The sequence below is a fragment of the Tupaia chinensis genome, unplaced genomic scaffold (assembly GCF_000334495.1).
Source record: "Tupaia chinensis unplaced genomic scaffold, TupChi_1.0 Scaffold000217_1, whole genome shotgun sequence".
Lineage (NCBI taxonomy): Eukaryota > Metazoa > Chordata > Mammalia > Scandentia > Tupaiidae > Tupaia > Tupaia belangeri.
The window spans coordinates 5,152,627-5,176,844 of NW_006159692.1; the positions used below are offsets into that span (position 1 = coordinate 5,152,627).

The window sequence follows — 24,218 nt, forward strand, 5'->3', positions numbered from 1 at the left end:
TTCCCTTCCCTTTCACTTGGGCTCCTCCTTCCTTCCCGCTGGGTCTTGGGAAGCTGGGAGACAGCCTCCCACCTTTCCTTTGCTTTCCTCCTGTGTAGCAAGTCTGTGTCTCCTGTATAAAGGCCCACTGGTTAGAGGACAAGAACTACTTTTAGTTCCACTTGGGAGCTAGAGCATCTGGCTTTACTGCTACACTTAAGACTGCCAGGTGTTGGATACCTGCTGGGTGTCGGATGTTGTGAAGGCCCTTCCATACGTGATTCCACTGAGTCCTCACCACAATCCAGGGAGAAGAGCATTATTTCCTCCATGCTGTGGACGAGTCTGAGGAGGAACCTTGGGTGGAAGTTCTGGCCTGCTGCTCTGTGGTTCGGATCTTCAGGTGCCCTTGAGGAGCTCAGAGTCGGTTGTGAAGATGAGCCACTCCTGCCCAGCCTCGAGGTGAAATGAAGTGTAACGGTGTCTGTCAAACCTGAACTCTTGGCTTCATAGGGAACCCCCAACATCAGCCTACATTAATAAATTGTTATTTAAATATGCATGTTTAATAAATCGTTATTTAAATATGCTCAGATATAAATGACATACATTTCCTATTCTTCTACTATTTTAGACTATTTCCTTACATGCATATACACATATGTTATTTTTAAAGAGTTATTTAATTTTATTTTTATTTAAAATTTTTTCCTATAGGGCATGTGCATTCACCAGAGAGAGAGAGAGAAAGAGATAGGGAAAGTAAGAAAGTGAGCTGCGGGACCAGCAGTTAGCATAATGGCTATGTCACTGGACTCCCATGTAGTCGACCATGGTTCAAGTCCTGGACCCGGTGGCTTAAACTCACGCTGGGCACATGTGCATGCATGCCCAAGATCCCGAAAGGAGAATGGAAGAGAAGGGATTGTGGCATGGCCACCCCCCGGGGGGGGGGGTTTCTCGCCTTCTGTTTCTCTGTCTCTCTCTGTCTGTCTGGCGAGCGCATGCACCCTATAGCAAAATTCTCTCCAAAAAAAGAAAAAAATAAAAAAGAAAGTGAGCTGCCACAGTCAGCCATGTGGGGGTCCAGCACCTTAACCACCACACCACCTGCTAGCTCCCATACACATGTATTTGGATATTATTTTATGTAGATTGGTAGTATACTTTTTTAATTGCCCATACATCAGCCTTTTCCCCATGCCAGTAACAAAATTAGAAAAATTGATGTTTTTTAACTTCTGCACCAATATATGGGATTTCTCCCCACTTTCAACTGACGTCTATATAGGCAGTTAGGTGTTTTGGATTCATGCTGCTACAAAGCACACTGTAGCATACATTTTTTTACATTAACCATTGCCTGCTTTTCTGATTATTTTCTGCACGTTAATACTTGGAATGTAAAATTACTGGATCAAAGGGCACAAGCATTTTCAAAGTTTTTTTTCTTTTTTTTTAGATTTTTGCCTTATGATTTGTGTGCTCACTAGAGAGAGACAGGGATAGAGAGAGGGAAAGTGAGAAATCACCCCCAAGGGGGGATGGTCCCACTGCAATCCCTTCTCTATTCTCCTCTTGGGATTTTGGGCACACACGCGCACACACACACGTGCGTGATTTTCAAGTCACCAGGTCCAGGGTTCAAACTGTGGTCGACCATGTGGGAGTCTAGTGCCTTAACACCACCTGCTGGCCCCTTCAAGGTTTTTAATAGACATATATCTCCAGAAAGACTGAATGAGTTTGTCTACTTCTTTTTTCCTTAGGAATTATTTACATAATTTATTATTATTTTAAAAAATTGAGTAGAGAGAGGCAAAGATGACAGAGAAAGAGAGAGAAAGAAACTGAGAAAGCAAGCTGTCAAGGACAGGACTTGAACCACGGTCGACCATGTGGGAGTCCAGAAACTCAACCACCACTTCACCTGCCGGCCTCCAACTTTGTCTACTCTGAGCTTGAAAGATCATTTTAGGGCGCCAGAGGTGTGAAGAAGAAAGTGGCATTGGAACCAGGGCTTCAGAAGCTGGTGGGAGTTGTACCGTGAGGATCATGGGTGGGCAGATGGTGCAAGCAGCCTCATGGGAGGACAGAACAGGTGCAGGGGTTGGGGGCCCGCATTGTCATTCAGCGGGAGCTGTGTCCCTCAGTGTTTTTGTGGCTCGAGCACACTTTGAATGCTTGGACTTGGCAGAACATAGAAGGCAATTAAAATGTTCCAGATGTGAAGAAACACAGCCACAATGCCAGCGTGTCCCCGTGTGGGTAACTCTAAGTATCCAAGGGCACTGTCGCCGTCGCATCAGTTCTGGTTCTTCTCGGTTCTGTGTCGCTGTTGGAATGGAACCGTCTACTGTCTCATCATGGCCTCTAATATGACAGCACGGTGTTCTCACGTGTTCTAGAAAACAGGCTGTCTTGCCATGTTGCCCATTGCTGCTGCCACCCATGACCAGCTGGGCTCTGCATTCCTCTTGGTAGGCCTCCCGCTGGAGTGCAGTATTGTGGTTAAGAGAAGTTAAGAGAGAACCCGGGTTACCTGTGTCTGAATTCCAGCTCTGCCATGTACCAGCAGCATGACCTTGGACAGGTGAACTTCTTGGTGTTTCAATTTCTGCGGTGTAAATGGGGCTAATGATGTTTCCTGTCTTGACAGGGCTACCTGTCCTCAAATGACTTAATACACAACGCTATATGCAGAATAAGAACCTTTAATAAATGCTAACTTTTTTTTTCTTGAGAGGTTTTTGCTATAGGGCACATGCGCTCGCCAGAAAGAGAGAGATAGAAAGCGAAAAATCACCCCCCAGGGGAGATGGCCAAGCTGCAATCCCTTCTCCTCCATTCTCCTCTTGGGATCTTGGGCATGCATGCACACATGCCCGACTTGTGTTTAAGCCACTGGGTCTGGGACCTGAACCACAGTTGACTATATGGGAGTCCAGTGACATAGCCATTATGCCAACTGCTGGTCCCAATAAATGTTAACTATTATATTATGTTAGCCTTACTTTGACCCACTGGTCAGAACTGGCAGCACACTTACAAAGGGTTATGGTGTGGCATTCTGTCTGCTGAGACTGGAGGACGAGCTCCTGCCTCCTTCCCACTTGGACTCCCAGCTCCAACAGATACGTGGAGAAGAGGAAATATTTCTTTTTAGCTTTGTCAGAGGCTGAATAGACTCTCGTGGTGCGTACCCACATAAAGTGTAAGAGTGGCCACAAGCACAAATAACAATTGCTTTAGGCCTTCTGCTTTCATAATGCACAGTCCTCCAGCTGATGGCTAAGAAGTAAATGGCATCAAGATGGAAAATACTCGGGTTTGATTTCAGCAATTTCTAAAAGTTGAACTGTAAAAGTAAGAACACTAAAAAGGTCATTTTTAAATGGAACCAGCCACCTTGAAAAATATCCTTACAACATGGTTAAAACTTTAGACAATAAAACTTTTAATACTTCACAAAGTAACAAGATAAAAATGTTTGTTGGCTTCTCAGGATCAAGACTATCTGGGCTCCGACGGGCCTCGGTGCCTGGGCTGCCGCTCAGACACACACCACGGTCACACCGGCTTTTGGTCCATGGACACGGGCAGGTAGGACGACTCTTGAAATAGGCCTTCGCTTTTGTTTGTTTGGACATTAAAGGGCACACGCGCTCACCAGAAAGGGAGGGAGAGAGAGTAAAGGAAGTGAGAGCACCCTCCGGGGGAACGGCCATCCTGCCGTCCCTTCTCCTCCGTGCTCCTTCCAGGACTTTGGGCACATCCACGTGCCCGGTGTGATGTCCAAGCTGCCGCTCTGGGATTGGACTGTGCAGTGAGCCGTGCTGGATCCAGTGCCCTCACCTCCAGAAGCCTTTGCTTTCATTATGCGTTCGGCCTCACGATCTTCATTGACAAATAGTTCTGAAAAAGAAACGGAAACAGTGTTAAATAAATAAAATGTACTTATAAATAAAATATATTCAATTTAAACTCTATATAAACTATATATTATTATATTTACTAAAATATTGTATGTATATGTGTGTGTGTGTATATATATATATATATATATATATATATATATATATATATATATATATATATATATATATATATATATATATATATATATATATATATATATATATATATATATATATATGTATTTATCCAGAAAGGTCATATGCATATGTATAAATGTGTACATTTATATATATTTAAGCTAAGATTTATTTTTTTAAAAGAATTATTCCATTTGACTTTATTTATCCATTCATTTATTTATTTTAATTTGACCAGAGAGGGACAGAATGAGAGTATGAGAGAGAGAAAAAGAGAGAAAGCAAGCTGCCAGGTCTGGAACTCGAACTGTAGTTGGCCATGTGGGAGTCCAGCGCCCTCAACCACCATACCATCTGCTTGACCCCCTAAGCTAAGATTTCTTAGCCTGGGCCTTGCTGACTCTCAGGACCAGATGATGTCTTCCTTTGTGGGGAATGTTCTGTGCCTTGCAAGATGTTTAGTCCATCCCTGGCCTCTTTCCACCAGATGCCAATAGCAGCCCCCTGCCCCGAGCTGTGACAACCAAATGTCTCTGGACATTAAAGGATGTCTTCTGGGCAAGGAGCAAAATCCCTGCCCCTACGTCAGAACCACTGGTTTAAATCAACAGAATCTAAATCAGGAAAAATGAATCACTACGAAGAGTGTTGTAAATGGTTGAGACGGATTGGACTATCTACAGCTAGAGACTAATGTTCTTGGGGTTGGCAGGTGGTGTGATGGTTGAGGCACTGGATTCTCACATGGTCAACCATGGTTCAAGTCCCAGACGGGGCAGCTTGCTTTCTTACCCCCCCCTGCCCCCCCCCTCACTCTCTCTGTTTAAATTAAAAAAAAAATGATGATGATGATGAATACAACTAAAAAAGAAATTCTTTATTAACAAAAAGGGAGCTGGCAGGTGGTGTGGTGGTTGAAGGCATTGGATTCCCACATGGTTGACTGTAGTTCCAGCCTTGCACTTGGTGGCTTGCTTTCTCACTTTCCCTTTCTGTCTCTGGTCAAATTAAAAAATTGAGACCAGCAGTTAGCATAATGGCTGTCGCTGGACTCCCATGTAGCCAACCGCAGTTTGAGTCCCAGACACAGTGGCTTATACTCATGCCGGGCGCGTGTGCGTGTGCGTGCGTGCCCAAAATCTTGAGAGAAGAACGGAGGAGAAGGGACTGTGGCATGGCCAACCCCCTGGCGGGTGATTTCTTGCTTTCTGTCTCTGTCTCTTTCTGTCTTTCTGGCGAGCGCACACATCCTATAGCAAAAACCTCTCAAAAAAAATCAAATAAATATTTTAAAAAGAAAAGAATATTCCTATAGTTGCCTGGCTGGAAGTGTTACACCGGCACACCAGAGCCAGCCCTGCAGGTGTGAGTATACCTGCAGCTAGATGTACAGACTGTCTCTGTGGGTGGACAGGACTTGGGGTCGGAGTTCTGAAGCCTCCTGCGGCATCAGTGCCACCTGTCTTATGGCCATTTGTGAGAGCTCTGGAGTCCCGGAGCATCTCGCCTTCCACACTGACATACTTTGGATGCCTGCATTCTCAGTTTGTGACCTTCTGCGGCACTGGTGCCACCTGTCTTACGGCCATTTGTGAGAGCTCTGGAGCCCCGGAGCGGCTCGCTTTCCGCACTGACATACTTTGGACGCCTGCATTCTTGGTCTGTGAGGTGTTGCTCATGGCAGAGCTCAAGCCTAGGTCATCTCAAGATCCTAGGTCCTAACCCTGGTAGAGCAGACGCTTCATAATTCTCTGAGTGGAGGAAAGAGGTACTATCTCCTCACACACTGCCAACTCTCACAGTGGGACTTCTGTTTATGATCACCGTGGTTAAGGGGAGTTTGGGGGGAGCTTATATGTGACATGGACCCTCAAGAATGAGTAAGATTTTTTTTTTGGAGAGGTTTTTGCTATAGGGTGCGTGCGCTCGCCAGACAAAGACAGAAAGAGAGAAATCACCCCCAGGAGGGATGTTCATGCCTCAATCCCTTCTCCATTCTCCTCTCAGGATGTTGGGCACGCATGCACATGTGCCTGGCGTGAGTTTAAGCCACCGGATCCGGGACTCAAACCGCAGTCAACTACATGGGAGTCCAGTGACATAGCTATTACACCTTCTGCTGGTCCCCAAGAACAAGTAAGATTTTGATTGTCAAAATGGGTGCCAAGGAACATCACTAATCCAGGACAGGGCAGGAGGTGCCTGTGTATCCGGGGGAAGCAAATTATCTACTTGGAGTGGGGTACAGGGTTGGTGGAGGTCTATGATGAGCCCCAATTTGGAAGCCTGTGAAGGCTAGGGCAAGGAGTTTGGTGCAGGGTGGCTTGGAACAAGGAATTCTGGTGGCAAGAAGATCAGGAGGAAGCCCTGGTTGTCACCCAGACCTACATTGAAAGAGGCCTGAGTGGTTTCTCCTGCCATTCCTGAAACTGAAGTTGTTACTGTGTGTGTGTGTGTGTGTGTGTGTATGTGTATTGTGTGTATTTTTTCCCCAAAACCATAAAGTTTTGCCTATAATTTGTGAACCCCTAAGAATGCATTTCTCATCACAGGACATGCCAATCTAAATTCTCCAAAATGGAAGGTGCACCCCAAGTGCTAAGTGGAACATTCTTCTGAACAGCAATGTAGGCAATGGCGACTTAGATGATGCCGCAATCCACGCGTGCGCGCGCACGCACACACACACACACACACACACACACGGTCATGCTGGGAGGCCAAGGGTGCCCACCGGCAAGGAGTAGAGCAGCACAGCCAGGAAGAGCAGCAGGATGAGCAGGATGAGCAGGCCGATGATGAGCCACTTGAACCGGCGCCACACGATGAACCTCATGGTCTTACACGGGTTGGTGAACCAGAGGAAGGAGGTTTCCGGCCGGCTGCATTGTGAAAACAACAAAGGCATTACCGACAGGACTCCGTAGAAACCAGTCATTGAACTCTGAGCGTAACGGTTTAAGGAACACGAAGCTGAGCATTCCTAATCCCCCAATCTGAAATCTGAAATGCTGCAACATCTGCAACTTTTGAGCACTGACATCAAACCATGAGTGGAAAATTCCAGACCTGACTGCCAGGAGAGGTCGGAGTCAACATCTGCGACACAAAACTACCATGTGAAATGACCCTCGGGCTGTGTGTACGAGGTGTAGACGAAACATCAGTGAATTTCACATTTACATCTGGGCTCTATCCCCAAGATATCTCATTATATATATGCAGATATTCCAAAATCTGAAAAATTCCCAAATCTGAAACACTCACTTCCGGCCCCAAGCATATTGGAGAAGGGGTACTCAACCTATACTAGCATGTACAAGGTTAAGCAAAGACACGACTCCTCTTAGTTGGCTGGGAAAGACTCTTTTTCCTGTCATAGCTTTCTTAGATGCTGCAGACACAGTCCATGTTGGTTTCGTAGGAAAGAAGAAGGGTTAAAATGAAGCCAGATCACCAGCCCTTCACCCTTCCTCTCTATTATTAAGTACAAATGAGAAGGACCCCGGCTAATCCATCCCATTAAGCCAGTCGGAAGGGGGGCTTTCAGACTGCAGGTGTTAGGGATCAGACAATGTGGAGAACAAAGAGGGCCTCTCACTTTGGGGGGTCCAACTTGGGGTTCATGTTGGGTTCATCTCGTCCCTTCCCGGCTGGCCTCTCGTCGGCCTCCTTCTCATTGACGACCTCCAATGTCATCTCCACTTTCCCCTTCGGTAAAGCAGCACAGGTTAAACAATGACATCACGCTTCACAAATATTTTCACTTCAGCCCAAAGAGTATTCCCTAAGCAATGATTTTTATTCTTGTAAAACAATCCTTAGATTGCCTTCGATTTTCCTCAAGAGATTTCATCACATTTCCTCTTCCACGGGGTTCTGAACGGGCTCTCTATGGGGAATCCAGAGGACAAATTGCCTTCCCTCCTCTCAGCTCTTTCACCCTCCTCCTTCCCATCCCATTCTCACTTACTCACATCAATCTCCTTGCCTTTTCTCACACCTTCCTTTGTAACTTTACTGGGACCCAGACTGATCTGAAATCTGCTAGTGACAGTGTCTAACGTCACTGGGCGTGAGCTGCAGCTCCAGGACAGCAGAGTCACGTCCTGTCAAGCTTACCACTGCGCACTCCTGTGGCATAGAGTAATGGGCGCTTCAAACATGAGCTGAATAAATGAATGTATGAGTGAACGAGTGAGCAGCGCTTCCCGCTGACAGGTTCCTGAGAGGAGCTCCAGGCTCTGCTTAAGCCTTCTGCATGGGACCTCTCATGTCAGGCTCTGGCCGCCCTACGCAGCTCTCGCTATTGTCCTCCCGTGCAGGTGAGAACACAGAAGCAGAGATGAGAGAGGTCTAGAAACTTGCTCACCTTTAAAAACGTAGGGTGTTCGTGCTCACCAGAGAAAGACAGTGAGAGCAGAAAAGTGAGAAATCACCCCCAGGGGCGATGGCCACAGCTGCAATCCCTTCACCTCCCGGCATTTTGGGCACACACACACACACACCTGGCGTGATTTTCAAGCTGCTGGGTCTGGGACTAGAACCATGGTTGGCCATGTGGGAGCCCAGCACTGTAACCATTAAGCCACCTGCTGCCCCCAACCTCGCCCACCTTTATACCCAGGCTTAACTAACATTGTAACAGACTTTTAGGACCCAGGAAAGCTCGCAAGGTTACCACTGATTAGAGAGGCCCTGAGGCTGATGCGTGAGTGAGAGTGGATCTCAGATGGTGCTTGTGAGTCCAACAGAGCCTGACCCCTGCCTTGGCGAGCTATGAGAGCCCTCCAAGCCTGTTTTCTCAATCAATAAAATGGAAATAATGTCTATCTCATGGGGTTGTCAGCAGAATTAAATAAAACCAGTGCAGACTAATCGACAACGACAGAAAGTAGATAGTGATTTCCTGTAGGTGTGGTGGAGGGAGGGATGGGCTGCAGAGGGTGCAAGGAAGATTTTGGGGCTCTGGGAAGGTTCTGGATCTTGATTATGGTGGTGGTTTCATGGGTGCACACATCTGTCAAAATTCCTTGTACTTTAAATGGGTGCAGTTAATCATACGTAAATTATACATGAAGCTTTATAAAACAAGATTATGCATGTAAGGCACTTAACACGCTGCCTGGTTCATAGCAGGGATGGAAGATGCTAGCTATGAATAATACATAATGAACTAGGTAGTTTTTTGTGACGTGGCATTAACATATGCCATTGCTTCTGTATCAAAATGCAGCTTGAGTTTCCCAGCTGTGCTTATAAATTATGGCTTCCAGTGGATACCAGCACTCCCTGCTCTCTCCACCTCTGAATTGATCGATTTGTTTTAATGAGAACAGCTCAAATGTGAAGTTCCTCTTTCCATACTGAATTATACTGGAAGCCCAACATAAATGAATCTTCCTGGTAAAAAAGAGTCCTAAAGAATTAGGGGCTAGCAGGTGGCATGGTGACTGGGGAGTTGGACTCCCACATGGCTGACCACAGTTCAAGTCTTGGACCTGTTGGCTTGCTTTTTCACTTTTCCTTTCTCTGGTAAAATTAAAAAAATATAAAAACAAATAAAATAAATAAATAATGCTTAAGAAAGAAAGAAATAGTAAAGCCATTAGGGTTCCTCGTGTTTTGACCATTGCAACCCCTGAGCTTTCCCCCAAATCCAACACATACAGCACGCCCCACCCTCTCTTGTCATCAGGGACAAACCCTTCTCATAATTGAACATCTTTGCTATTTAACACTACTCCCTGACCTTTTCTGGAGTAAACCTACTGAGAAAAGGCAAAACCTAAATGATAACAGGAATAAGCCACCCCTGACAAGGAAATGCCCGTACAGCCATCACGCGGGAGCCATCTTTATCTGTGTAGCATGGCCACCATCCTTTCATGGACTTCTGTTCAAAGAGCGAGACGGTCTTAGCTTTCAGGGGGTCCATGGCTTTGAGGTCCGGAATCATGTCCAAGTTGCATTTCTCCGATGATTTTGCTGGCACGATTGTGCGATGCAAATCTAGTTCCAGGAAACCTAGCCAAGGGAACAACATGAAATCCAAATGAGCATCAAGTGGGTCAGCCGTCCTTCCCGCCAGAGAGGCCAACAGTGGTTTCGAACAGGAGATGGGCGTGTTAGAGAAAAGGGACCCTGCTAGATATTAACATGCTTTCCAGATAGGATGGAGAAGGGCAGACGACATTGCTGCCCACCGCGTAGCATCTCACAGAGGACTACATGTTTCCTTTCTCAAAGACACAAGCTAAAGAGTTCTTCCACAAACTCTAGGTAACTCAGTGTCTATAGACAAAATTTCCACTGACGTCAGAGTCGCGGGATTAGAAATGTGCTCAGTTCTGTTCTGAGCTGGCCTGAGAGAGAAGTCACTTGGCTTTGGGTAAAGAAGACAACTGGTGCTTGGAGCGTGGGAGGAAGCTGCGCAGACCACGCACGTCCAAGTGTTCCTGGTGTGACCTGAGCAGCAGGCGCTCAAGAAGGAACATAACATCTCTCGGAAACCCTCGCCAGGAACTAAGAAGCCTTGCCTCCATCACTGTCTGGAGAAACACGTTTTCTCTTGTGCAATGTGAGACATTAACTCTTTCTTTTCTTTTCCTTCTTTTCTTTTGAGAGAGGTTTTTGCTAGAGGGCGTGTACACTCACCAGAGAGACAGAGAGATGGAAAGTAAGAAATCATCACCCAGAGGAGATGGCCACACAGCAATCCCTTCTCCATTCTCTTGGGATTTTGGGCACGCACGCACATGCGCCAGGTGTGAGCTTTAAGCTGCTGGGTCCGGGACTCGAACAGCAGTCAACTACATGGGAGTCCAGTGATGTAATCATTACGTCATCTGCTGGTTCCTCTTTCATTTTTTTAAAATCTTTTTGCTACAGGGTTGTCAGGGTGACCTGAAAGTGGTTGTCACTGACAGTGATGGAGACACCAGTACCCCTTTGGCTCTTCCCTTCATCACCAACTAATGTTAGAGATTTAAAAATTGCTTGGGGCCAGCAGGTGACACGGTGGTCGAGGTGCTGGATTCCCACATGGCTGACTGTGGTTAGAGTCCCAGTCCTGGTGGTTTGCTTTCTCTCTCTCTGTCTCTCTGTTTCTCTCTCTCTGGTGAATGCACATGCCCTATAGCAAATTAAGAAATAATACTATGAATAAAATTAAATAACTCTTTAAAAATTGCTTCTAAGTTTTAATTGATATCACTAATTTCAAGTATAGTTTCCTGGAGAAAATGATCCAAATGTAAGGCATACCCAAGTAGTCATCCAGAGAAAACTTGTCATTGTCCCATATCTGAATGATCAGTCTGGGTGGGACTCGGAATTCCGTTTGGTCAATGCTCCAGAAATGCTCCTGAAATGGAAAGAGACATGGACAAACCGAATAACTCTGATGACTGGACTCCAAAAGCCTCCCCTGGGCTCCTTGAAACAGCACCAGGGCAGGGGGCGTTTTCTCTCCTTTGCACCTCCCCCCTCACGCCCTCCCGCTGGCCCCCTCCATCCGCCCCATGTGTGGAGAGGGGAGTCCAGTTCCCCAGGAAATCTCAAGGCCACCAGCTGGGTGACTAAAAGGATGTCCCAGGCAGTTCCCAAACAGGTTTCCTGCCATATTCCTATCAGTGTGACTTCCTGCTGCCACCCGGGGGCTGGGGAGTGACCAATTTCCTCCCTAAAGGCCACTGTGACCAGCTTACATTAGCCTCCTGAGGCCAGGTGTTCTAAGTGAGGCCACGGTATCACCCTGGGGTGTCACCTCTGCCCACCCCACATGGATGTCTGAGTGTATGCTCGTTTTACGTGGGGGTGAGGGACTGGGGTCCAGACACCATTCTTTCATCATTATAAATTTCTAATGTCCTAGCATTTTTGGCTTTTGAAAACCTCCACTGGCTTTTCTACGCATGTGGTCATTTAGACCTTCCGATCTCACAGGAGAGGCGGGTGGGGAGAGGCTTAGATGAGGTCCTCCAGATTCCTCCCTCTTGTCCCGGCCTCTGCCCAGGCAATATTAGCCAAGACTAACACCGCCATGGCTGTTACACCTACAAGACGTGGGCCCCGTTAGAAAGGGAGCTCTTCCACAGAGCTGCGTGGACTGGAGGGAGGGCCACCACGTTGCTCCTTGTTTCTCATGCTACAGAAATGTCCTTCCTTTGCAGGGCCCTGAAGGCCTGGCTCTGTGGGGCTGGGAAGCTCACCCTGCTATTGTCTGACCCTGCCTGACTGTCCTCTCTGGGTTGGGCTCTGAGTACCACTCAGGGCATGGGGAGTTCCAGCCCTAGATGAGGATAAACAGGAAAGGTAACTTCCCTAAAGGCCCACCTGACCCCAAATCCCTTCCTCTTACCCTCATCCTATTCTACCTCACCATCTTAAAGCAACTATGATTTGTATCTCACTGTCTCTGGGCCTCTAGAAAATCCACTCCCTCCCCTTGTTTATGGAGAGGGCACGAGCGCTTGCCAGAAAGGCAGAGACAGAAAGAGAGAAATCACCCCCCAGGGGGGAAGGTCACACCGCAACCCCTTCTCCTCCATTCTCTCCAGATCTTGGGCATGCACACACATATGCCCAGTGTGAGTTTAGCCACTGGGTCTGGGACTCGAACCGTGGTCAACTACACGGGAGTCCAGTAACATAGCCCTTACGCCAACTACTGGTCCTTAGAAAATCCCTTTTGAAGGTATTAATCCCATCTGACCTGGAAAAGTGCACAGCATCAGCACGGAGCGGGGCCAGCAGAGGGTAAGGCCTGGGCTGATAGGACATGGGGCAGGTACACTTTGCTCAGATGTAGGGAGAGGGGATGACCAGGCAGAATTAGGGAAAGCTGTTAGAATATGGGAGGTAGGAACAGCACAGGGGACCCAGAGAAGACATCTGTTACTGTTGCCTACCTACATTCCAGCTCCCATTTTCAGATGAAAGCACCCAGATTTTCCCTGGGTGACTTTCCACTGCAGTTCATGCAATCTGAGAGGGGCTGGGGCTGACCACTCAGAGTCCCAGAGCCTGGCTGGTCAGTACAATGCACCCCTGGGAAACAGTGACTAGTTCCGGCACAGGCACATGGCCCCAGTGGGCAGAGGCACGGAGACCCAATTCCAGAGCTCTGGGTGGTATCATCGCCCTCGGTTCAGCTCCTTCTGCTGAGGTTTGCCAAGCAGACCGGATGTGAGCTGGGGCTGCTGGCAGCCATCTTGTCTCCACCAGGCAGAGCCCATCTGGAAGTGAGGCCCACAGAAGACCATAAAGGAGAGAGGTGGAGAAATGAGACTAATTTCTAAAGACATCACTTCTCTGTGGGATCTCGATGTTCCTAAAGCCAGCCAACTCTGGACTGTTTAGTAATGTGAATCAATAAATCACTTTTTGGTATAAGGTAGTTTGAGTTGAATTTGGTAACTGAAAGTCTTACTAAATAGGACCCCAAGGGCTCTGAACCACCTCCCCCCCCACCAGAAGTGCCTCTAAAGGAAGTAAAACAGACACTGAAGTTTAATGAGGAAGGCAAACGTTCACCTACTTTAATATTTGCCTCTGTTTTTGTCTATCATGGGAAGAAATCATCCTCCCTATCACATAAAAAACACACGTGAGCTGTTGTATATACTGATACAAGGCCTTCATTTCTACCTTCTACCCTCCACCCTGCCACCAATATGTTAAGAAGGAAAGTTGTGGCCATTCTACAAATGCCCGGCATAGCTGTGTGAGCCTAGGCAATGTCTACACCTCCGTAGGTCTCCGATTACCAACCTCCGTCAGGAGGAGCTGGACCCAGAGGGCTGCCCGGCCCTGAGCAGCTCCAGCATTCTATGCTTTGTGAGTTAGGGGAGACCCAGGACATCCACGACATCCACTTCCCACGGGCGTATTACAGAGCTCACTTTTTTAGCAACGATACAGAGTTGCTCGGCTGGGAGGTAGTCAAATGGGAAAACGAATCTCCAGTTGAAATTCCCTTCACCATCCAAGGACCTGTAATGGACATCTGTTTTCTGTTTGTTTTCTTCATTGCCAGGAATCCAGCTGAAAAGCAGAGGCAAACAGACTTAGCTTCATGTGATTGACAAGTAACCTGGCTACGAAACTGAGCAGTGATGAGGGGAGTGAAGAGCAGGAAAATGAATGCACTTTTCTTGAGCAGGTTCCAGTTATCTACAGAGCTGGGGGTGATTTATGAGGGGGGGTGCTCAATTGTATCCAACGCAGGTTATAGCCAAATAAAATAGAATTCCACTAAAACCAAAGCAGGAAACCCTTTAGACTTCAGTTAACAGGATTGAGGTGGTGTTTTCTGGAAAATATCAACAACGTGGCTGCTATTCTCGGTGCACCGGAGCTTACTGGCTATGATTTTAGTCTTCACAGCTATAACTCATCGGTGTCTGTCAGCACTGCTGATAGGCTCAGTGAATATGAGTTAGCTCAGCATGTTAGCATTCTCGTTCCCATATTTTACTTAAGCAAACCAAAAAAGGCACGAATCAAGTCATCTTCCAGCTTCCTTTTAAAAATCATTCTTAAATTCACTGTGATCAGATTAATGAGACTGGCAAGGAAGAGGTAAGCTGTTTTTTCCATATGCGTATCTCTTAAAATTCATTTCAGTAACAAGTCACCATCTGAATTTTTAACATTTGAAAAATGTTCCTTTGGCTCGTGCCTGGCACAAAAACAGATACTAAATAAATAACAAACGAATGAACATGCTTGGGAGGAAGTTATCACGTTTGCCCTGTACTAAAAAGTGTCCTGCTTTAGATCTGGGGTGGGAGGGGTGGCATTTTATTTTAGACTGCCAAAGGGGTAGAAAGCGTGGGTCTTGACACTGCATGTTAGAATGGCAACTAGCAAGCTTTTAAAAATACTGATGCCTGGACCCTACCCCAGCTAGACTCTCGGTGGGAGGCAGGCCTGGCTGAAACTCTCGGAGCCTCATCTCCCATCTGTGAAATGAGATCGACGGGGTGTGCTCCCTTTACGTGGTCCACATGAGGACAGGACGAGAGATCCTGGCAGAGTTGGAAGGGGGAGATCTTTAACTCATGCTCATGATCGCCATGTATGAACCAGGTCCTGGCATGTGTTATTCTTTCCAACCATCGTGTAACGTTCTCCATTTCACAGATGCTCATACTGAGGTTCGGAGAAGATATATTAATTTAGGCAAGGTCACAAAGCCAGTACCGGACAGAATTAAGCTTTCCTCCCTGGTCAGTCTGACTCCCGCGTCCATACCAGATACTCTGCCTCAAGGCCCATGGAGACTATGAAGTGACAGTGCTAATATTAAGTCCTGCTATTTTAGGGGTATTAATATCAATCAACTGCAATAGTTTTCCTTCTTGCTAGTCAGTGAGTTGACGAGATAAACTAGTGGAAAGATTCCTTCTGACTGCTAACTTTTAAACTAAGTCACTGAGAATTTTCCTTCTCTTGGATATGATCTTGGGCTTCACCTTGTGCATGTGTAGTGTCACCGTCATCTTATCCCCAGACTGCTCATCCCCTGCAGCTCTCACTCCCTTTTTGTCTGTGAGTCTTTTCACATTTGATTTCAAACATGAATTTTTTTCACATTTTAAGACAAGTTAACTTAGCCAAGTATAGGCATGTGTGTGCATGCACATGTGACTTTGTATGTAATACCCATGTGTGTAGTGCCAGGGAGATGTAAGTATTACTCACCTTTTCGCATAGTGTATAGATTTTAATGACAAATTTTACATTCTACGTTAGGCTGAGCTTTACTTTTTTTGTGTTTGTCAGAGGGTGTGTGTGCTTGCCAGAGAGAGATAGAGAGATATCGAGAGAGGAAGAGGGAGAAAGCATCCCTCCAGTGGGGCATGGCCATACTGCAACCCCCCTCCTCCATTTCTCTATGTTATTGAGACTTAGGACATGCGTGCACATACACACACACACACACAATCTGGAATGTTTCTTAAGCTGCTGGGCCCAGGACTCAAACAGCATGGTTGGCCATGTGGGATCCTGCTACCTTAACCACCAGGCTAAGGAGCTGGCCCTACTTTCTGACTAGAGACTTTTTTCAATCCAGTATTGAGACTTTTTTTTTACTTGATTTGAAAAAAAAATAATAATGCTTCCGATAGTCAAATAAATTTGCATATATATAATTAGCTGGGATTAGTTTTCCTTGGGGAATGGTAATGAGATCCTAAAATGAGAAAGAATAATGAAGAACTTGATGAAACATTCCCTGTGTACAGCGAACCTAAATGATAGTAATTATGTCTTTAACGAAGTTTTGATTGAAGGCCACTTGGGATCATAAGTGAAACTTTGTTCTCACTTTATGAATACATTACACTTCAGCAAGTCTTATTTTTCACATATCAAGAAACCAAATTCATCCATGAGGACTAGCAATAATTCTAGCTAACACCACATAGTGCATAGTATCCTCCCAGACTCTGACCTAACGGCTGTGAGGACCTGAACCTTCTGGCTATCCCTGGGAAGTAGGGACCACCACGATACCCATTTTACAGATGAGGAACAGTGAGCTCACCACCTTGCTCAGCTAGGAGGGGAAGAACCAGGACCTCAACCCAGGTGGTTTGACACCAGAGTCAGCCTTTTTAATTATGATGCCTACTGCGCTCAACATTCATGATCAGACAGCATGGGATGAACATCGCTATGAGCTGCATGATTCAACATAACTGAATTATGCAAGACAGAACAATGACACTTTACATGTTGAATGTGGGCATGCAGTGAATTTTGATGGGATGAATGCTCTCTGTTGTTTTTGAAATCTGCCCATGTTTCGCCTTTTGCATGGACATTGGCTTCTGGTAATGACATATATAGGAAAAGAAATAGTGAAAGATTTTGTGTGTTTCTTAGGATAATTAGTCAAGGTTTCAAAGAGGAATACAAAGAAAAAGGAAACTACATGGCTGAAATGTCTCAGAAATAGCAAATCTGGGTGAGCCCGAGCTTGGTGGTTATATTGGATCTCACAGAGCTGACTGCATGCATCAAGGCCCAATCTGGCAGCTTAAAAAGTATTCTGGGTATGTGTGTGTGTGTAGGTGTGTGTGTGTGTGTGTGTGTGTGTGTGTGTGTGTGTGTGTGCGCATGTGTGCCCAAAATCCAGAAAGGAGAGACAGATAGAGGAGAAGGGACTACAGTGTGACCATGCCTCATGCGAGGTGCTTTCTCTTTTCCTCTCTGTCTAAATCTCTGGTGAGTGGACATGCACTATGGCAAATTAAAAAAAAAAAGAAATATATTAATAAACTGAGGAAAATCTACTTTATTAAAAGAGAAGCAAAGAGGGACCAGCAGATGGTGCAATGGCTATGTCACTGGACTCCCATGTTGACTGTGGTTCGAGTCCCGGACCTGGTGGCTAAAACACACGCCAGGTGCATGTGTGTGCATGCCCAGGATCCCGAGAGGAGAATGAAGGAGAAGGGATTGCAGTGTGGCCGTCCCCTCTGGGGGGATAATTTCTCACTTTCTGTCTTTCTGGCGAGTGCATGCACTCTATGGCAAAAATCTTCCAAGAAAAGAAAGAGAAGCAAAGAAATACTGATCCTTTCTTATGATTCGATACCTCTACTCATGAACAAGGTCCTTACAGGTTTCTCTTTTCTTTCTGTCCTCTCCCTCTTGGTCTAGGAGCTACCTAAGCAGATCAGGCTAATGAGATAAAATAGGTTCAAATAACCAAGAACCCCACGGTGGCACCTTCAGTGATGAAAACGAATGGAGGCGTGGGTCTGTTTCATTCCCTGTGCAAACCTCACCCTTTGACATAGATGTCACTCATTTCTTCTCCTGTGATGCTTTTCTCATCCAGGATGACGTCCTTGGTGTTCCAGATAATCACGCGCAGGTAGTACCTGAAAGGAGCACATTATATGGAGCTGCTTTTGCTTCTGGCCTTGCACCAACTCCCCAGTCCAGAATAGCAGAGACTCAAGATTACTTACTTCTTGGCTTTCCGGGGTGTGATGTTGAAAGGAGGGCCCGGTGGCCCCAAACTCTTGGGGAAAACATCAACCCACATCTGAAGTTTCCCCTAAATCATTCAAAAGTGAAAAAAGGAGTGAAGTTATATGATGAGTAGTAGAAACCATAACTTTCTTCTGTAGTTCTTAGGTGAAACTATTTCTTTGGGCCTGCTAATTCGTTAGTTTCTGTGGAAGGCAGAGTGGAGCAGAAGGGCACACCAGATGAATCCCACCTGTCATAGCGTTTAGGCCACCGTTTTCCATGCTCACCCAGGGAACTCTGATAAATGCATGCACTCACCTGTTTCACAGTCTGGGTCTTTATACGATGTAAGACTCCCCAGTACTAACCCAACACATACACACACACACACACACACATCCTCTTGCTATAACTTAAAACTGAGCCCTTACCCATAACAGATCTCATGCTGTTACCTGTTCACAGACACACTGCCTATGTGCTATCAGACCAGGTTTGTGACCTCCAAGGGTTTCTCCACTTACCTCAAAATGATAAAAATCAAAGTAATGTACATGGAATTCAATGTCATAAAAGACATATACATGCCGCTTTCAAAGGAAGGACTCGATGATGGGAACATTCCTGTCACCGTAAGGTGAGGATTCCATGCCATCGGCTCACTAGTGCCCACCCTGGTGCCAGGTGAGAGACTCGCAGGAGGCGGCCAGCAAAAGCTCAGACTGACACTTGTGCCGCCATCTTGGTGAGGTCTTGCTCAGCTCTTGGACTGCCACAGACTGGGTCCATCCATCTGACTGAAATGTTCTCCCAGACAGGCTAGGAATGCTATTTAAAAACTATATCAACCATGCAAACCAATTTATATTCTCCAAACTGTTTTTAGATGGTCTGTAGACTCTGCCTTCAGACAAAAACAGACTGGTCTTCAAGAAGGTTGTCAAGGAAACCGCTAGACGGGCTTCCTAATGCATTGTGATTGAAATGAATTAACTGGAACACTTGAAAAGGGATGTATTTTACTATGATCCTGACGCTCTCCAACTAATCTCTAGGGCTCAAGGCTCCCCCATACATCAAGCACTCCACAGACCATGCGGCGTCCAGGTGTCTCCTAAGGCCCAGCCACAGTCTGTGTGTAGGGCTGTAGACAGAAGCGATAAGGGGAGGGGTAGCTTGCAGATTCCCGGAGAGACATTTTCCCCACTTTGTCACTCTTGAGACTCCTTATATAATGGAGGAGCGAGAGGAGAAAAATAGGTTCTTTGGTGGGAGGAAGAAGAATAGGAAAAGAAACAAAAATTTGGAACGGAAAAAAGCTAGATGCAATTGACAAAATAATCTAATAAACCCACTCCATTTGTGGCTTCTCTTCTGCAATAGGTTCATCTCTAGTTTTGCTGCCAGTGTTGACAATATTTGCATCTACTATATTATTGGGTCATTAGAAAAGTCATGATGTGGGGCTGGTAGGTGGTGTGGTGGTTAATCATGGCTGACCATGGTTCAAGTCCAGGACCTGGTGGCTTGCTTTCTCGCTCTCTCCCATCAAATTAAATAAATAAAAAAATAAAAAAATAAATGTTTTAAAAATCATGATGCATTTTTACATAGAAAACTATGTCATGACTTTTCTGATGACCCAATAATATTTCTTTTATTTTTTAAACTTATTTTTGGCATGTACACTTGCCAGAGACAGAGAAAAGGAAAGTTAGAAAATTCCTCCTGGGGGGATGGCCACACCACAATTACCTCTCTTCCATTTTCCTCTTGGGATCCCAGGCAAATATGTACACACACATAGCATGTTCCCCAAGCCTCCAGGTCTGGAACTCGAACTGTGCAGTTGGGCATGTGAGATCTGGTGACCTCAAACACCATACCACCTGCTGGCCCTAGATTCATATTTTTTTAAGTGTGATCTCCTAGCTATCTGCGTCAGAATTTCTCCTGGTACTTGCTCAAATCTTCTCTAGATTCCTAGTCCCAACCTAGACCTGCTGGATCAAACCTCTGCAGGCACAGCCTGGAAATCTTCATTATAACAGGCTCCCATACAGATGATCTTGTAATTGGCCATGCCTCGCCTTGCTCCTCTGGAAGCTGCTCCCTGTCTTCTGAGAACCGAGTCTCCCTAACACTATCCACTGGTTTCCGTGCCTTGCCCTCCTTCTCTGACTCTGTAGTCTCAGAGGACACCTCCTCTCCTGGCTGGGCCAAGTGCACACTCTCCAAACCCTGCCCTCCTGGCTGCACTGAATGGTGAACTGAGCCAAGGTTGGGTGACCGGTCTCTGTGGGTTTAGAAGTATTAACAGATGAGACTACACTATAATCCAGCAACTCTCAGGAACTGCCTGTAATATTCAAACTCACAGCAAGAAAGCACGTGGAATAGACTCACAGGGAGAACAGAGATGAGAGACAAGGAGAGATTCTATCCTAGCTCTAGTTCATCCTAAGTTGTGGCCAATCTCCTGTCTGGATTTAGTGAACCCTCTTGCCATAAATTCCTCTTTAGGATGCAGTTGATTTGTGTTTCAAGGACTCAAACAAGATTAAAGAGGTAAATCTGTGTCCACTTTGGATGTGGGGTATGTACGATGGGTCTTCAAAGGAGGAGGCCCCTTTACCTGGGAAATATTGGGCTGGAAGGTGCTGTGCAAAGTCCTCGTTTCCACGTGCTCGGGGACCAGCCCCTGAGTCCTGAGGATATGAAGGGCGAGACGTTCTTCGGGGGCCCCAAGGTGCTGGTGTAGGATTTTGTTGGCTTCTGGAATGGAAAATGGCGCTGAAACAGGGTGGGCGTCTGGGAACGGCTCAGCCAGCTCTTCCTCCCACACTTGGCAGAAATGGACAGACAGTGCCGATGTACAGACTTTGACTCGAGAGAGAATAGTTAACAGGAACAGCTCCTGGCCCCACCCCGGCTCCTACCCAACTTGTGGTCTGCTAGTAGCAAAGGGACCAGAACTCACTAGAATGAGTAAGGGGAGAGTCTGTATTGGTTTTCGTGGCATGGGCTCACAGCTAGCCTCTGTCTCTCAGCGCCCCCTACAGTAAATGTTGCCATGCAACCAAGCTCAGCTAGAGCAACGTGGGTGGAGAAGACATGTGTATCCCCTCCAGACCTGGCCGGAGAAGAGGTGTGCATCACCTCCAGACCTGGCCGGAGAAGAGGTGTGCATCACCTCCAGACCTGGCTGGAGAAGAGGTGTGCATCCCCTCAAGACCTGGCTAGAGAAGAGGTGTGCATCACCTCCAGACCTGGCCGGAGAAGAGGTGTGTATCACCTCCAGACCTGGCCGGAGAAGAGGTGTGCATCACCTCCAGACCTGGCCGGAGAAGAGGTGTGCATCACCTCCAGACCTGGCCCGTGAATCCCTGCCTTGAAGGAGTCTCCAGGCACTTTTCTCTTTTGGATACTGATAAGAACAACAGCCTTTGATGCCTGAACTGAAGAACGATAGAGCTGTAAGTTGGAAGGGCCCTGAGTCCATGAAGCTATGCTTGGAAGAGGGTCACGCAGTTCTAAGAACTCCTGGTTTAAACTAATGAACGAGACTAGCAGATGGCGTAGTGGTTATATTGCCGACTCCCACGTAGTTGGCTGTGGTTCAAGTCCTGGACTCAGTGGCTTAAAACTCATGTCGGGGGACCAGAAGATGGCGTGGTGGTTAAAGCTCTGAACATTCCCACATGGCCAACCACAGTTTGAGTCCTGGACCTGGTGGCTTGCTTTCTGACTTCCACTCTCTTTCTCTCTCTCTCTCTGTCAAATTAAAAATAAATGAATAAATAAAATTAAATAATTATTGGGAAAAAAAGAAAACCCAAAAACCAACAAGCTCATGTTGGATGTGTGTGCGTGTGTGCCCACAATCCCAAGAGGAGAAAGGAAGAGAAGGGATTGCAGTGTGGCCATCTCCACTGGGTGTGATTTCTCGCTTTCTGTCTGTCTCTGTCTCTCTGGCAAGCACACACGCTCTATAGCAAAAAAATCTCTCTGGAAAATAAAAAAGAAGAAACTAATGGGAAATTAACTTCTATTGTGTTAAGTCATTGAAATTCAGCAGTTTGATTGTTACAGCAGTTAGCATCACCGTGACATTCTAAAATCTATTCTCTGCCTCTTCTCCCGGTGAGAGCTGAGGTCTATGTTCTACCCCTTTAAATCTGGAGAGCTATCCCAATGTAGGAAGAGGATGCTGCGTTCCTTCCGAGGACAGGCGCAAAACCATGCAGCTCCTGCCAAGTTCTCTGCCACACTCATGTGGGGGAAGCCATCCACCATGTAAGGAGCCTGAGGATCCAGAGACTGGCCCTTAGAGAGGCCCTGTAGGGAGCCAGCAGGTGGCGTGGTGGTTAAGGTGCTGGACTCCCACATGGCCAACTGCAATTTGAGTCCCAGACCCAGCATCGTGCTTTCTCACTTTCCCTTTCTCTCTGTCTCTGTCTCTGGTGAGCACATGAGCTCTATAGCAAATTGAAAAGTAAAAATAAATAACAGTAGAAGAAAATAAGTAACAATAACAGAGAAAGGCTTGTGTAAGTGCACCACGTGAGCCCCGGCTGAGAGCCAGCATCAACTGCTGGCCTCCGTGTGAGCCTCCTTGGCCCTCTCCGTGGCCGAGCCTTAGGACGGCCGCAACCCCAGCTGACACCCCACTGTAATCACACGGTGAGACCCCACGCAGAGCTGCTCGGCCAAGCCCTTCCTGAATTCCTGACCCACAGAACTATGAGCCAGACAAGATGGGTGTTTTCAGTTGTGATGGTCTGTTATATAACGCAAGTGGCTGGGACAATCCCCAGGACTGATACAGTGTTTTGGGGGAACACTGTATTTGATTATTTGGTGAGACCTTAACCATGAGACCATATTGCTTCTAGTTTATTCCAAATCATTTTTTCAAGTTTACATACTAAAGGCACCATCAACATTTCTTTAAAAAAATGAATTAACTAAGTTCTTAATTTCTTCCATGAGTAAGAGACAGAAAGAGAAACAACACCCCCCATAGGGTCCTGACACCCACTGAACTCAGCTAGCCCTGGATCATGGGTGGCAAAGCTCAGCACACTCAGGGAGGTCTCCGGATGTGAAGCTAGAACCTCTGCTGATGGGTCAGTGTCACAGGGTGCTGATTCAGCACTGTGCTACTGTCTGACCCTGACACGAACATTCCTAAACCATCTAATCGTCCCTGATATTAAGTCCTTTTCTATTCATATACTGAAAATCACATTACACCTTTTTAATATGTAAAGTTCTGTTTCTATTTAAATGTGGGACCAGCAGATGGTGTAATGGTTATGTCACTGGACTTCCATGTAGTCGACCACGGTTCAAGTCCTGGATCCAGCAGCTTAAAACTCACACCAGGCACATGAATATGCGTGCCCAAAATCCTGAGAGGAGAATGGAGAAGGGATTTCAGTGTGGCCATCCCCCCTGGGGGGTGATTTCTCGCTTTCTGTCTCTCTGACTCTCCAGCAAGCATACATGCCTAATAGCAAAACAACTCTCACACACACACAAAATTGTTAAATGGGCCCGGCCTCTGTGGTGTACTTGGTAGCACAGAGAGCTGCAGTGCTGGATGCCATGTGGCCAGTTGTGGGTTCTAATCCCCAGCCCAGTCACCCTGAAACACTGGGAGTGTGCCCCAAATCCTAACAAGCTGGAGGGCCGGAGGAAGGGGACTGTAGCGTGCCCAGAGCTGTCGAGGCCCTCTCTCTCTCACACGTGCACTGTCAGGTAGATAATGTTGTTTCTTACAACCAAAGGTCAAGCTGGGGGTCAGGAAGCATTTTGACTCCTGTTGTGTCTTTGTTCAGCTCTTCCTGGATATCCCCCAGACCAGTCCGACCACCACCACCTCAGAAATCCCTCTTCCCTACGGAACGAGGAAGCAAGCCATAACTCTGACATTCTGTGAGGCTCCTGTCTGGCTTCGTCACTACAGCCACCATCTCTGTGTCAGGACAGGTGCTTTGACAAGTTACTGCTGGGAAGAGGAGGACGCCAAGCATGGGTGTGAGAAAGACGAGAACTCAGCAGGCTCTCCGAGGTTCTCAGGAAAGGGCTGGAGTAAGCGATGGACTCAACTTGGAAGGGCAACGCGTGCACTACCATCTAGGCATTGTGAGCGAACTATGCATTAGGTGGAAATGAGCTAGTTAC

General features: G+C 46.7%; 1 protein-coding gene across 2 annotated transcripts in view; it reads right to left on the reverse strand.

The window, feature by feature from the left end:
- Positions 1-3,412: 3,412 nt before the first annotated feature.
- The window catches only part of MYOF (myoferlin), a 197,264-nt gene continuing 176,458 nt past the window's right edge, over positions 3,413-24,218 (reverse strand). For both annotated transcript variants that reach the window (XM_006147643.3, XM_006147642.3), the window contains 9 exons: positions 20,665-20,804; positions 18,026-18,114; positions 17,840-17,935; positions 13,940-14,081; positions 11,301-11,400; positions 9,871-10,061; positions 7,636-7,745; positions 6,769-6,916; positions 3,413-3,894 (listed from right to left, as the gene is read on the reverse strand). In XM_006147643.3, coding sequence (XP_006147705.1) covers positions 3,856-3,894; positions 6,769-6,916; positions 7,636-7,745; positions 9,871-10,061; positions 11,301-11,400; positions 13,940-14,081; positions 17,840-17,935; positions 18,026-18,114; positions 20,665-20,804 — 1,055 coding nt within the window. In that variant the 3' untranslated portion in view covers positions 3,413-3,855. The remainder of the gene's footprint in view (positions 3,895-6,768; positions 6,917-7,635; positions 7,746-9,870; positions 10,062-11,300; positions 11,401-13,939; positions 14,082-17,839; positions 17,936-18,025; positions 18,115-20,664; positions 20,805-24,218) is intronic.